Raw genomic sequence first — 14,106 nt, 5'->3', positions numbered from 1 at the left:
GAGGTAGGATGGGGCCTGACGCAGAGCGGGTGCTCAGTGGGAAGTCCTGGATGCCAGCTGCACCCTTGCCACTCACAATGCTGAGTGGCTTTGGACAAGTCACCTAACCTCTCTGGGCCTTGAGGTCCTATACGTGAAGGATAGCACCTATCCTGCCTTCCTCCGAGCTGGGAAGCCTTCACAGGGGCCTGCCCACCCAGCTGGCACAACTGGTGGGCCTGTCCTGTTTGGCCATTCAGGAAGGTCTGGTGCCACTCTGGGCCAGCTATGCCCCCAGCGGCCCTCAGAGGAGGCCTCCTCTGGATCATCCCACCAGCGCCATCCAGCCCTGAGCCCCTCCCAAGGCAGAGTAAGAACCCAGAGCAGCACGCTCACTCCCAGCCCTCGCCTCGGAGGCAGGTACCGTCACCTGTCGGCGGTGCTGGGCACTCCCACATGTGGGAGCTATTCGGGGACGCGCTGAGCAAGCCAACATCCTATTCAGTGGGAGCCAGGAAAGAGAGAAAATGGCTAGGCCCCAATTTGTTAAATCAGAAATCTCCTTAAAAAGAAGAAAAGGCTCTGCAAAAGTCCTTGCGGAGGAACCTTGTGAGGGTGCAGGCAGGTGCCAGCTCTGCCAAGGTGCAGGGACAAAGTGCCATTTGGTGGCAGTCTGGACTATGCCAGCCACCGGGCTGGCCACTTGCCCAACCACTATCCGTTTAATTCTCACCAGACTGGTGAACGCCGCTATCTCCGTGCACAAATGGGGAAACTAAGGCTCGGAGAGTTTGAGACGGTGACCTTGAGGCCACCCGGCATCAAGAGGGAGGGCCAGCCCTGACCAGTTTGGCTCAGTGGATAGAGCGTTGGCCTGCGAACTGAAGGGTCCCAGGTTCGATTCCGGTCAAGGGCATGTGCCTTGGTTGCGGGCACATCCCCAGTGGGGGGTGTGCAGGAGGCAGCTGATCGATGTTTCTAACTCTCTGTCCCTCTCCCTTCCTGTCTGTAAAAAATCAATAAAATATATTTAAAAAAAAAAAAAAAAAAAAAGAGGGAGGGCCAGGATTAGCCCCAGGGCAGTCTCTCCCTCCTGCAGATCACCTGCCTCAAGCAAAACACCGAACAACAGCTCCCGCAGGCACAGCCGGCTCAGTCCCTGAGGGAGTGTCCTCTGAGGCAGCCTCCCGTCCATTCGACACTGAGCACCGTGCCTGTCCTTTAAGAACGATGCCCAGCAAGCCGGCTCAGAAATCACAGATGCCAATTTGCATATTATTTCACACATCATTTGCATGTTGTTCATTAGTGTCACCCGGGCTCTACTGAGACTACAGCTCTGGTTACCTTGCGGCCAGGTCTTGGGCAAAAGAAAATAAATGACCTCCACGCCAGGCCAGCCCTGACCCCCTGGCACGCCCCTCTCCCACCCACGGCTCGTCGTGCCCCTTAGCGCCCCGTGGGAGGGTGACCACCTGCCAAAGGAAGGATAGAGAGAACCTGGATTCACACCCCCCACAGCCTTTGGCATTCAAGAAGGTGTCCTTTGTCCTAACCGGTTTGGCTCAGTGGATAGAGCGTCAGCCTGCCGACTCAAGGGTCCCAGGTTCGATTATGGTCAAGGGCATGTACCTGGGTTGCAGGCACATCCCCCAGTAGGGGGTGTGCAGGAGGCAGCTGATCAATGTTTCTCTCTCATCAATGTTTCTAACTCTCTATCCCTCTCCCTTCCTCTCTGTAAAAAATCAATAAAATATATTTTTTTAAAAAGGTGCCCTTTGGCAAGCCTTGAAGGGAACGTGTTCTCCTAAAGACACAGGAAAAGTCCTGGCATTTCTTGTCCTCCCTGGTCTGTCCTGGGACCGCTTCCTGGTGGCCCCGCCCCATTGTCCTGGGCTCCCAGCCTCTCTGCCTGGTCCTCACATGTCCCCTGACTGTCCTCAAGGTCTCGCTGCCTCTGGCCTGGCTTCATGGGCTTATTTCTGTTCTCCTTCCACCTGTCCCAGTCCCATGTCCACACCCAATGAGCTGTGCCCAGGCCATAGATCGCTGGCTCCGAGTGTAGAATAACTGGGTCCCATGAGGTAAGGAGGCTCCAGAAGCCCAGGCCAGACAGCCCTGCCCTCCAAAGCACAGCCTGTCTCCCTCTCAATGTGCTGAGTCACCCGCAGGCCCCACCCGGAAACTCGACCGGGTGCCTTGCCCAGGTGAGGCCACTGGATGTTATGAGAAAGGGGGCATGTAACACATGTGCGTCCTCTTCCAGAGCCCCTTCTGGCCACCTGAGTGGAGGGCTGGCCTGTGCATGCGTGCCCTCTGTGGTCCCCGGGGTGGCTGGGGGGGAGGGGGGGCGTCTTCTAAGCACTGGTCCCATAAAAGCAACAGCTGGCAGACCTCAAGAGTCACTGTGTACCCAGCCAGCTCTGGACTGGGTGCTGTGCCATAGGCAGGGGCTGTGATTCTCTCTGAACATCTGGGAAATGGGCTTCAAATTCAGTCCACTCCCTGAGGACCCACCACTGGTATGCAACCGAGGCCGGATTTGAACCCAGAGCCCAAGTCCTCCACCACCACGGCAGGCTGGCTGCGCCAACTAAGATGACCAATTACAGAAGAACAGAAGCAGGTCTCCAGGGCCCGAGGGTGCAGAACTCTGAGCCCCCAACAATTACAGATGACAACTAACTACGAGATCACCCCATGCCCTCGTCCTGGGCAGAGTGGCTTGCTCCCTGCTCAGAACCTCCTAGGATGACACCCCCGTCCCCCAGCAAGAACTTTCCCAGGCTCCTCCTCCCTCCCATCCTGCCCCTGTGCACATGACAGGAACAGCCCAGCTCCATTCCCTACCCACTCTGCCCCCTGCCCAGGCTCCCAACGTTCTCATACTCGTAAGGCCCCCTGACAGGGACCTTCCCATCTTGGTCTGTCTAGTCTTCAGGGGCCACCCTCCCTCCTTCAGGGAGCCTCCCCAACGTTCCAAATCGTGGACTCTGTCCTCAGTGCTCCCAGCACCCACCCCAGGAGCCGCAGCCCACCGGAGTGGGTGGTCCCCAGGTGCAGGCCTGACGCGCCTCACGAACATGAGTTTGAGGACTATGGACCTTGGCCGCGTCAGGATGCTTAGGAGCGGAAAGGGAGCTCAGCACCAGAGCCTGGCCTCATTTTAAAGCCGGAGAAACAGGGGCCCGGAGAGGTCAACGGGCTCGACAAAGGCCCCACCACACGTCAGAAGCAAGAGGGGGAGCACCTCCCCAGAGCTCCCGCGGGCAGAGACGGGCTGTTCTTCAGCACCGCCGCCCGTGACCGAGCTCAACAAAGCCTCACGCCAGGGCAGCGGGAAACTGGGACTCGAGGATGAAGGAGAAAATTCCAGAACCAGGGACGGAAAAGCCCTTGGAGGCTCCCCCACTCGGATCCCAGCAGAGGCCCCTGGTGGGGGTTGGAACAGGGAGGCAAGCCCCGCGCTGGAGATTTGAGCCCTGGCTCTAGAACCGTCTCTCCTGAGAGGGGCAGCTGGAGCGAGCGACTCAGCCCCTTTGCGGCTCAGCGTCCTCATCTGTGAGATGCTGCTGATTGCCTGGACTCCCGGGGCCATGGTGGGGTCCTGAGGAACAGCATGAAGATACCTCGTGGGGTGGAAATGCCGAGCCTGTGAGGTCACCCCCATACGCAGTCCTGCAGCCAGTGCTGGGGAGAGGCCCCTAGCTGTGTGCAGAAGTGCCCCGCTGGGCGTGGGGCCTGCTGGCTCACCAGGGGCGGGGCTGTGGGGCTGTGGGGCACCCCCCCCCCCCCCGCCTCCCCCGGCAGCCCAGGCCTCCGAGGGATGGATCTGGTTCTCTCTGTAGTGCCCACACCTCGCCCTCCCGGCTTCAGCAGCGCTGCCCCAGGGCAGGCGGTGTCACCAGACCTCCGGGTGGGGAGGCACCCTGAGCGCTGGCCGGGGGCCTGTCCACAATCTCCCCTGGACCCAGGTTGCCCCCAGAGTGATCCTGGCCCTGGCCACCCCCCAGGACATTGTCTTTCCTGGGTCCCTGCACTGGTCTCCCCCGCCCCCCACCAAGCTCGCTCTCTCTCTCTCTCTCTCTCTCTCTCTCTCTCTCTCTCTCTCTGAAAGTTCCTTCTGTCCCAACACTTCCCAGCACTGGGCTCTGGCCCATACACTCTCGAGGGTGAAGCTGGTGCAGAGCTTCTCAAACGGTCCCTGCCTTCCCCTCCTGTCACCCAGCAGCCTTCCTGGGCCCCCCCCCCCCCCCCCCCCCCCCCCGTGCAGAGCCGGCCCTGCCCCAGCCCAGCCCTTCCTCCCTCCTTCCTCGGCCGAGCTCCTGGGTGGAGTGGCAGGGTGGGAGCGGGCACCTCAGCCCACTCGCCTCCCGGGACTCTCCTCAGCAGAAGAAAGGCAGGAGCCTGCTCCTCCCCGCAGCTCCTGGAACAGCACGGTCCTCGAATTCCCCACCCTCGTTATTTAAAGAGAAATGGGTGCTTTCTTCTTTTTCTCTCTCTCCCTTTGGGGTTTTGAAAGAAAGAAGAAAACCAGCCACGAATGAACAGCCCGGCCTCCTGCCTCTGAGTGGAGTAAGGCGGGTCTCGCCACACACCGCCGCCCCCTCGCCACCCTCCTCTCACTCTCGGTTTCTCCTCCAACGTGCGTTACAAACAACGGCAACAAACCAAAGCTTTCTGTTCTGATCTTACGTTTCCATCCAGGCCTCAGCCTCCCCACAGAGGTGACTCAAATCGCGTCTCATCGTGTTCTCTTTGCCTCGCGTGATGCAGAGCAGGTCCTTGGACCACGGCCTCCCAGGGCGGCTCCCTGAGGGGGGAAGGCCACCCCAGCTCGCTCACTAGCCCGGGCAGCAGATACAGGCCCCGCGGGGATGCCAGCGCCCAGGCAGGCCATGCCGCCTGCGGGGAAGGGAAGTCGGGGCGCATTATGAAGTCTTTCCCCGGGACAGTTATAAATAGTGTGATGACAGGCAAAGGAGAAGCATATATAAAAGTGAGCTGTCCCCTCTGTGGGTTACATATGGTTAATTCATGGCAGACTGTCCACAAGGTTATAAAGAAAGTGGCCAGCAACCTGGATGGGCCTTGTTCTCGCCTTCCCAGAGCTACACTTGTCTCCTTAGGCCAAGACACTCATTGTGACCCGTGAAGATACAATGTTTGGGGGGAAAGTGGGGGGCATGGTCCCTGGCTCTCCGCTCCTGCCTGTAGCCAATGGCTTATAGAATCTCCTGCCTTCTGCAACCCGGTCCTACAGGTCCTCCCACGTGGAGGGTCCATGAAAAGGGTCTGGCCTATTCTTACTTTCCCAACATGCCTGACACCACAGACAATGGGACATGCCCCGCAGCCACACACCTGCCCCAGGCAGCTCCTGGGTCTGGCAGGTGAGGCCATGCGCCCAGCTAAGCCCAGCTGCTGCTCTGCCTTTCTGCCAACAAGGCCTCCATGGCCAGCAGGGCAGGGGTCAGGGGAGCTGGAACCAGGGATCCTACACCACCGCAGGCTACAGGCTGGGATGGATCACGGACCCCTATGAGCTGGCCCTGAGGGGCCCCCACCCCGCCTTGAAGAGTGAATGGTCAGGAGCCACGCTCCCCTGGGCGTGCAGAGAAGTCAGTCCTTTTCAGGGGGCTTCCCACGCGGTGGTCTGAAGATGGAGGTGTAACTGGAGATGAGAAAGACAGCCATGCATGGGAGAGACAGGACAGCCAGGTAGGACTGCCACAGCAGCTCCTGTGCCATGGCCTGGGTAACAAGGCCAGGCAGGGGGAGCGGGCAGAGCAGAGGGGCAGGAAGTTGGTGGAGCGGGCAGGGGTGGGCACAGGGTGGGGCCGAGGAAGTGAAACTCAGATAAATTGTGAGGCCAGGGGTGGAGAGCGGTTTGAGGTTGTGAAAATTGGAAACAGAGCCACCTGCTGCACCAGCATTTCCCAGCCGCCCCTGAGATGACTCATGAGGCCCCTGAGAAACAGGGTCCGCCTGGGACTGCCAGCTGGACAGACTGAAGAGAGGTACCAGCCCAGCCACCAGCAGGACGGCAGGGGGAGGTGCAGGAGGCCAGAGCCTGGGGAGGAGGGGAGGACAGGCCGAGCCGGGCCCAGCCCCAACTCTCTCCCGATCCCAATCCCGTAGAGAAAACACAGCAGGCAGAGTGAGGCGATGGAGTGGGTGTGCCTCCAACCAGCCCCGGGAGAAAATACAGAATGCCAGGAAGGCCTCCCCGAGTCCTCATTGCCTCCTCCAACTGACACTAACGTGCTAGAGACACCGTCACCACGATTCCTCAACAGGCTCTCTCAGCCTGGCCGCGTCATGATGTGTAAGCCCTCGGGTGAACTCACCCATGACCAACAAACAAACAAACCTGGCCGCCTCATTCAGCTCAGGGGTGCAGAAGCACTAGCAGCCAGGTCGGGCCATCTTGTGAGTGTGGCCTCACAAGAATGAACCGCTCTCCTGCTATCTGAGCCCCGCCTCAGCCCATCTTCCTTCCCCAACTTCACAGAGGGCTGGTGAAGGGGGGCCAGGATGGCTCTGTCCCTATGTCATACCTCCTCTCCCTGGCTCCCTTCTGCACTAACTTTGGATGCGCTCAGGGACATGCCATGTTCATCTCAAGAGAGCCCAGCCTCAGGGCGGATTTCTCCACCAGGAACAGATATCAGTCAAACACAGACACACAGGAAGGCCACGGCTCCATGGATAAAAGCAGAGAACTTCCGAAAGCAGCTCAGGCCCAGGGTTGGTAGTCTTTAGTCACATGGGGGGGAGGGGGGGAGGTGTCCCTCTCCCCAGGGCCCTCTGAGTGGGAACTGCCCCCATCAGTGCAGAATTACCCAACCTGGTGAGAATTACCCATCCTCCTGCTTCCAGACACGCGGAGCCAACCAGAGGCACAAGTTCTCCAGCAAAAGAAACCATCACCCACCCCACCCCAGGCCCACTACCAACTCTGAGTTCCCCCTGTTGGTGGTTCTTCGTTCTCACCCAAACCCCCCTGTCACAACACAGCCAGTTCCCCCACGAGGCCAGGGAACAGACGTCCACCTCCCCTACAACAGACCCACGTGGCAAGAGCGTGCCAGTGAGAAGACCTAGCCCCTTCTCAGAACTTCTCCCTCCGAGATACAACTTCTCGACTCCATCAACAAGTCTTCCTTCCCAATCCTTGAAGGCCCCAACTAATTCGGGAGCCAGAAGGAGATAACAGGAAAAAGACATTCCTTTTCCTCTCGTCCGTACCATCATTATTAATAACAACAATAGGCCCTGGTTATCCAGCAGGCACTGCACGCAGCGCCCCACGCCTAGTCTAACTCCCTTCTCCCCACTTGGCGGCTGGGCAGACAGGCTTGCAGAAGCTACATGGCTTGTCCAAGATCACACAACCGGGAGTGGCAGAGCTGGGACTCACACTTCCGGCTGAGTCTTTCAAACAACCCTGCTGGCCCACAGGAGAAGAGAGGGGTAGCCACCTCACCCCCTCCTGGGTCCACAAGGCCTGACAGAGGAGACACCCAGAGCGTCCTCCTTTCATAATGACCCAATTATGGGCGGACAGACAGAGGGGCTGAGGAATGAGAGAGCCCTGCTACTCATAACCAGCGCCGACCCCAGGTGCACAGGAAGTGGCTGTCTCACCAGCGGAGGCGAGCAAGGCCTTCCCAGTTGCTGCCCGCTCTGTGCTGCCATCAACCAGGGGCTCCCCATCTTCGAAAGGGTACAGCCTGGCCCCGTGGGTCACTTCATCCTTCCTTCACCCCAGAACCCGCTTTCTCTGACTCTGGGGAAGCCCCTCTCCCTGAACACTCCGTGGGCATGGCACCTGCTCCCAGCCCTTGGCTGCACAGCGACCACCCCCCCCCCCCCATTGCATGAAAAAACAAATGTGCACACACGGATCCCACTGGGGGGCCGTCTCTAGGAAGAGCTGACCACGGGGGTCATTGAAAGAGGAGGTGCTGTCTTCCCCTCACCCCCAGCACTTGGGCCTGCATTCGTTTCCCGGCAGGGGCCCCTGGTCCCCAGGGGGTGTGACTGGAGGGAGCCAGGGCTGTGCTCAGGGTGGCTGCCCAGCCCGCTGGGGGTGGCAGCCCCCTCTCCCTGCGGCTCAGAAGGGGAGTCGGCAGCGAGCAGAAGGACCTGCAGACTCAGAGGCTCATTACAGGGAATGACTAAGTGACTGCGATTCCGGGGGAAACCCCACTCGCTTCTGCGCGCTGAGGGATTCAAATCCTGGAGCATTTAGATGGAGGCAGCTTCTAGGAGCTGCTCAGCCGGGAGCCCCTGCGAGCGGCCAGGTTCCTGCGGGGAACCCTCCACCTGGGAGTCTTGGCTCTGCCCCAGCCCTTTCCAGAACGGCCCGTCTGCCCGTCCCCGGTTAGAGCTCCGGGCTGGGAATGGGAAATCCGATCAGCACCTCCCAGGTTTTAGCGGCTGGATTTCAACAAGGAATGTGACAGTCTCGCAGCAGCTGTGCTCAGCCTGAAACAAGCTCTATTTGAAACCTCCAACAGCTGAGCCCCTCCCAGCTACAGGCAGCCTGCCCAGCCACCCCCTGCCCAAAATGACAAATAAGTGAGAAATGCAGCAACAAGGAGGCGCACACACACATGCACGCGCGCGCACACACACACACACCAACAAATTGGGGTGAGGGGTAAATGGGAAAAACCCACCTGCCCGCGACTCCCCGGGTCTCCAAGCCTTTGAGCCCACAGCAGGCGGAGCATGAACAAACCCACCTTCCTCAACGCCCACCGCCTTGGAGGACGCGGTTTCCAAGCCCCCCTGTGAGGGACCCCCATCCTCCATCTCCAGCCGGACCGAGGCTGGAGCCGCGGGGCCAGCTCCCCCACGAGAAAGTGGGCGCTGCCGGCTCCATCAGCGCGCACTCACACACACACACACACACACACACACTCCACCTCATTTACCCCCGAGAGGAGACACTGGGGCGGGAGGGGAGGGGACGGGGCTGAGCGGGAAGCGGGCTCTCGGGGATGCCCGGGAAGCCTTGTCATCCCATCCGAAGGAGAGGCGCTCCCCCCCACCCCCAGGCTGGTGCCAAGGCGGTGCCCATCTGCTCTGCCCGGGGAACACCTGTAGCCATTTTATCAGGGGCTGCTTAGGAGCAGCGGCAGGTTTATTCTGAGCCCTCTTTCCTGAGGGAAGAGCCGCTCGCTTCCTCCACCTGTATTTTTATCCCAGGCCCCCGGGAGACGTGGGCCACGGGTGCTTTTGGATTCCGCCCTAAGTCTCTCGGGGATGAGGAGGGAAACAGAAACTTGGGAAGAGAGGGAGCAGACAGAGAGAGAAGGGACTGGCGTGGCCCCCCTACCCCCCACCCAGACATTTATTTCTTTTTTATCCTCGGGGAAAATGGAGTGGCGAAAGGAGGGGAGGAGAGGAGGGAAGTCGCAGGAGCTGGCAAGCACACCCAGGCAGAGTGTAATTAATTGGTGCGTTAAGCTGCTGGGTTATGCGTTAGTGCCGGTGAGCCGGGCGGGGTGGGGGGGGCGGGGGGCCGGGGGGAGATTTCTCAGAAGGGATTCTTTAATCCTCCCCAACACGGAGTCTGCAAATTAGACACAGTACATGGGGATGTCCTCCCACCAAGAAAACCAGGAATGAATTCTCCCAGGATGAAGAAGGAAAACCACGGGAAGTTAGAGTGTTCAATATAATTGAGCAACCGCCTCTCCCCACCACCACCGCCGCTCTCCCCAATCAATCTCTCAATCATTCTCTCTCTCTCTCTCTACCTATATATTCCTTTTGTTCAAGGTATAAAGAGAAACCACAGCCCCTACCTTTGAGTACAAACCCCAAGAGAGCTCGGTCTCTATCACCATAACAACAATTCCAAACATCCCAAAAATCAGAGCATAGTCACTCAGCCGCTTTCTCTTTTCAAACAGGGCCCTCCTGTGTCCCAGCTTATAGCCAATGTTTTGGTTTTTCCGCTTGTTGGCTTTGGGGAAGGTGGTGCCGCTGGGGGTGGTGCCGGCGTGCTGGTGGTTGTGGGTGGCATTGGGGTGATGGAGCAGAGTCTGGTGGGCATGGTTGTCCTCCCGGGAGGAGACGACGATCTCGGGGGGGTTGCCGGGGCTGAAGAGCTGGAGGGGTTGGCCCTCGGGCTCAGCCTCGATGAGGTTCCTCCGGGAGGCGCTGAGGCGGCTGAGGGGCTTCATGACCCCACCACTGTACTTGCAGGAGCTCATGGCGATCTCCGTGAAGGGGTTGCTGTCCCGCCGGTGCACCAGGGGGCTGGCCTGCCGGTGCCGGCTGCCTCCACCGGGCCCACTTGTGGCTGTGGAACTTGGAGAGTGGCCAAGCAAGTGGTCATTGAGATTGAGCTGGCTGCCTTGCCTGGAGGAAGGGTGGAGGATGGCGGTGGAGTTGGACAAGGGGGGGGCCCTGAAAGCCGTGGGAGAGGAGTGGAGCAGGCCGGGGTGCACGGGCTGGCTCTGGAGTTGGGCGAGCTGAGACAAGGGATGCGGTGGCTGCTGCTGCTGCTGCTGCTGAGGCTGAGGCTGAGGCTGAGGCTGAGGCTGCAACAGGGGTCCCGGGGGCTGCTGGGGGGCTGCCGGGGGTGCTGGCGCTGGTGGCGGCTGTTGCTGCTGCTGCTGCTGCTCATCCCCGGAGGATGGACAGGGGCACTTGGGGTCTTCATCCAGGTCCCCCACCCCCGAGTCATGGAAGTGCCCAGAAGTGTCCATCTTGGGGCCTGGCTGGGTTGCCTGCAGCACCACCCCCCACCCCAAAGCCACCGTTGCTCCAGAGATGTCCTCAAAGAGTGCCAGGCATCCGAGCTCCCACCAGAGTGTCTGGCTCCCGTCCTCCCTGTGGCTTGCTCCGGCTCTCGGGGCTGCTAGGAGTCCAGGCGCTGCCAGTCAAGAATGCATTGTACTGGGCAGGAAGGGAGGGCGGCAGGGGCGCTGGGAGCGAGCAGAAGAGGGGGAAGAACTCTGTCTCGGGAGGTGGTCCTCTGGCAGCATGCGAGGCCGGGCTCAGCTCCACTCCTCGCTGGCTCCAGAGCTTTGCTCTCCTCCTCCTGCCACTGTGAAATGGCAAGCCCAGCCCACCTATTAGCAGCTGGTCTCATTGGCTTGGCTTAACCCTCCCACCCCCGCCTAACCCCGCCCCCCCGCTACGCTCCGCCCAGGAGGCGGGGCCTGCCGCCCGGCTCCCAGCCCCGCGGCCGCACGGGGCGGCTGGGAACTGTAGTTTGCGCTCCCGGCCGGGGAGCGGAGCCGCCGTCCCCTTTCCTCCCGCAGGTAGAAACCCGGAGCCCCGGACGCGGTGCAAGCAGTGGGGAGGAGGGGCAGAGAGCCTCCTGAGCCGGGAAGCCGTGCCCCCTGTTTCGCGGGCAGGAAGCAGGGAAGACAAACAGTTATTCGCGGCCAGGATCTGCCATAGGTTGTCTCACACGTATTATCCACTTACATCCTCCAGACAGCCTCGGAGGTGAGCACCGTGCTCCTCCTTTACACGCCGGCGCTCAGAGACGTCGAGCAACAACTCCGAGGTCAAAGAGCAGAGGGGCCCACGCCCTCCTGCCTCCAGGCGGAGAGGCTCGCCTCCTGAACCCCTGCGGTAGCTGTGCACCTGCCTCTGTTATTTCTAACCTCACATCAGCGCTATGAAAATGCCATCCTCCTTTTGCAGACAAACACTGTGAAAACAAAACAGGAAACCACTCAGGCGCAGATAAGTAACCTGCCCGAGGCCCCCCAGCTTGTCCTTAAGGGTGCTATGGCTTGAACCCCGCTCAATCTGACCCTGCACCTCCTATACCATCTCCCAGGGTGCCTTCCCACGATGGCGCTCAGCACCAAGTGGTTGCTCTGTAAAGGTTGCTCAAATGATGGGTGGAAAAGAGCCAGAGAAAAGGCCAGAGAAAAGGCAGGATGTGTGAAGTGGACACGGCTCCAGCTGGGCGTGGCGTCACCAGGGGGTCTGGCAGGAAGACTGAAGACCCCCATGGTCACTCCCCAACTGATCTGCCCCGCGGGGCTCTGAGTCAGCGTTGGGAACAGCTGCTGGCTTCCCAGGTGCAGAACCATCATCAAGTATTTATTAAGCTCCCACTGTGTGCAAGGGAGCTTGAAAGAGATGGGGCCAGAGCTGAATTCATTTCCATTTCTATCTGCAGCAGTCCTGCCTCTCCATCACCCCTAAGCCTCTGGCCAGCTGCTCCCTGGGTAGGAAAGGGGAAGAGTAGGAGAGCCATGCGCACACACACACACACACACACACACACACACAGATGCATGCATGCAGGTACATGTATGTACATAGGTGTGCATACACTGGCCCTCAAACATACATTCGCCCACGTACATGGACATGCACACACTTGGTGAGCTTCTAAAACAGCTCTCCTGAATGGCGAGCAGCAAATGGCCACATCAGGAAGGGACAGAGCTCCCCTCAGATCAGCCCCTAGTACCCTCTGTATACCAGTTCTCACCTCTTCAACCCCCTAGCAGCCCTGATGATAGAGAAGTAAATATTATAGAAGCACAACCCCAGGAACCTGAATAACTGCAATAACTCACACATAATAATCTTGATTACTATTATTATCAATGATATGATCATTCCTTCTCCCACTACAAGTGACAGCGCTGGGGCTTAGACACAAGCCTGGGTTCCCATGTATTTTCCAGTGACCATGTACTCCCTTCCCCGCCCCCACACACCCTCCAGCATTCCCTGCCTTTCCTCCCCTTCCCTTCGGTCTTCTTGGTTTCCCTCCCTCCATTCCCAAACAGAGTCAACTGTTTGGTTTCAATGCTCCATATTACATACTTAAGGCTTCATGATTTCTTCATAAATTATTGTTCCTATACTGTTAATAGCAGACGTGTGCTGTTAGTATTGGTTCTGGGTGCCAGGGCCACATCTGGGCTGTGACAGACTCCAGGCCTGGACATTTCTGTGCCCACTCCACCACCATAACCTGCCTCCGCCTCCACTGGCCTTGCGGGGCCAGCCTCTGCCTCCAGGTCCCATGGCTGTGCCAGCTGACCCCAACGGGGAATGTTAGAGCAAATCCCATGGATGGGGATGGGAAACAGCTGGGGATGGAGGGCGAGGGAGCAGAGATCTATGCCAGAGCCAGAGATCAACTGGAGATTCGCCTGGAAATGGGCTGGAGCTTGGCGGCGAATGCCACTGGAGCAGCGCATGCCTCTGGACAGAGCCGCCCCGTTGGAGTGGGAAAAGAACAATGTCATCATGGTTAGAACTTGGGCTCTAGAGCCGTGGTTCTCAACCTCCTGGCCCTTTAAATACAGTTCCTCATGTTGTGACCCAACCATAAAATTATTTTCCTTGCTACTTCATAACTGTCATGTTGCTACTGTTATGAATCGTCATGTAAATATCTGATATGCAGGATGGTCTTAGGCGACCCCATGAAAGGGTCGTTCCACCGCCAAAGGGGTCGCGACCCACAGGTTGAGAGCCGCTGCTCTCGAGTCAGACTGCCCAAGCTGGAGCCCCTCTCTGCTACGCAATAGCTGTGTGACCACAGGCAGGATCCTCCGCCTCCCACTCTATGAAATGGGAGCAATGGGGTCCCTACCTCGAGGGGCCCGGGAGGATTAGAAGCATGTCAGTGTGCGTGGACTCTCCCTCAGGCCCATATATGATGACCTTGAAGCCTCAGGGATGTGCTGGAGCGGGCTGGTCCTGGCTCATACAAGCCCACTGTGCAGATCTCTTCCGAGTCCCAGATCCACTGACGTCACAATGATAGCTTGAAATCAGTGATGGGGGGAGTATTGACACCACAGGAATTGGCAAACACTTCCCAGCAGGACTGACCTTTCCTGGTGAGCCAGTTGTTAAACACTTAATGGCTGTTAGACATTTACCACACACGTCTGTCTCTTATCCCATATCATCATACACAAAACGTCACTCCAGCCTCCTCTCGCCACTGTCCAAGCACTTCCTCTTCTCCCTCCCTCTCACCAGCACAAGCTTTGCCACTTGTTTGCTCTGTGACCTTGGGCCAATTGCTTCATCTCTCAGGATTTTAACTTCCTCGGCTTCAATGAATTAGCACAAACCAAGTACTTTGTCACTGTAAAGTGCTTAACGGGT

The 14,106-nt window shown here is 58.9% G+C and overlaps 1 protein-coding gene across 3 annotated transcripts in view; it reads right to left on the bottom strand.

Moving 5' to 3' along the window:
• Positions 1 to 10,709, bottom strand: part of KCNN3 (potassium calcium-activated channel subfamily N member 3) — a 142,896-nt gene extending 132,187 nt beyond the window's left edge. Inside the window, exon 1 of one of the 3 annotated variants that reach the window (XM_036344163.1) lies at positions 9,801 to 10,709. In XM_036344163.1, the coding sequence (XP_036200056.1) occupies positions 9,801 to 10,709 (909 nt within the window). Of the gene's footprint in view, positions 1 to 8,666; positions 8,875 to 9,800 lie in introns of those variants that run through there. The other 2 variants (XM_036344164.1, XM_036344165.1) reach the window with 2 other exon arrangements.
• Between the last annotated feature and the right edge of the window lie 3,397 nt (positions 10,710 to 14,106).

The sequence above is a fragment of the Myotis myotis genome, unplaced genomic scaffold (assembly GCF_014108235.1).
Source record: "Myotis myotis isolate mMyoMyo1 unplaced genomic scaffold, mMyoMyo1.p scaffold_m19_p_18, whole genome shotgun sequence".
Taxonomy (NCBI): Eukaryota; Metazoa; Chordata; class Mammalia; order Chiroptera; family Vespertilionidae; genus Myotis; species Myotis myotis.
Note: the sequence above shows the minus strand (reverse complement) of the source record. Positions and strands in the feature narration are given on the sequence as shown.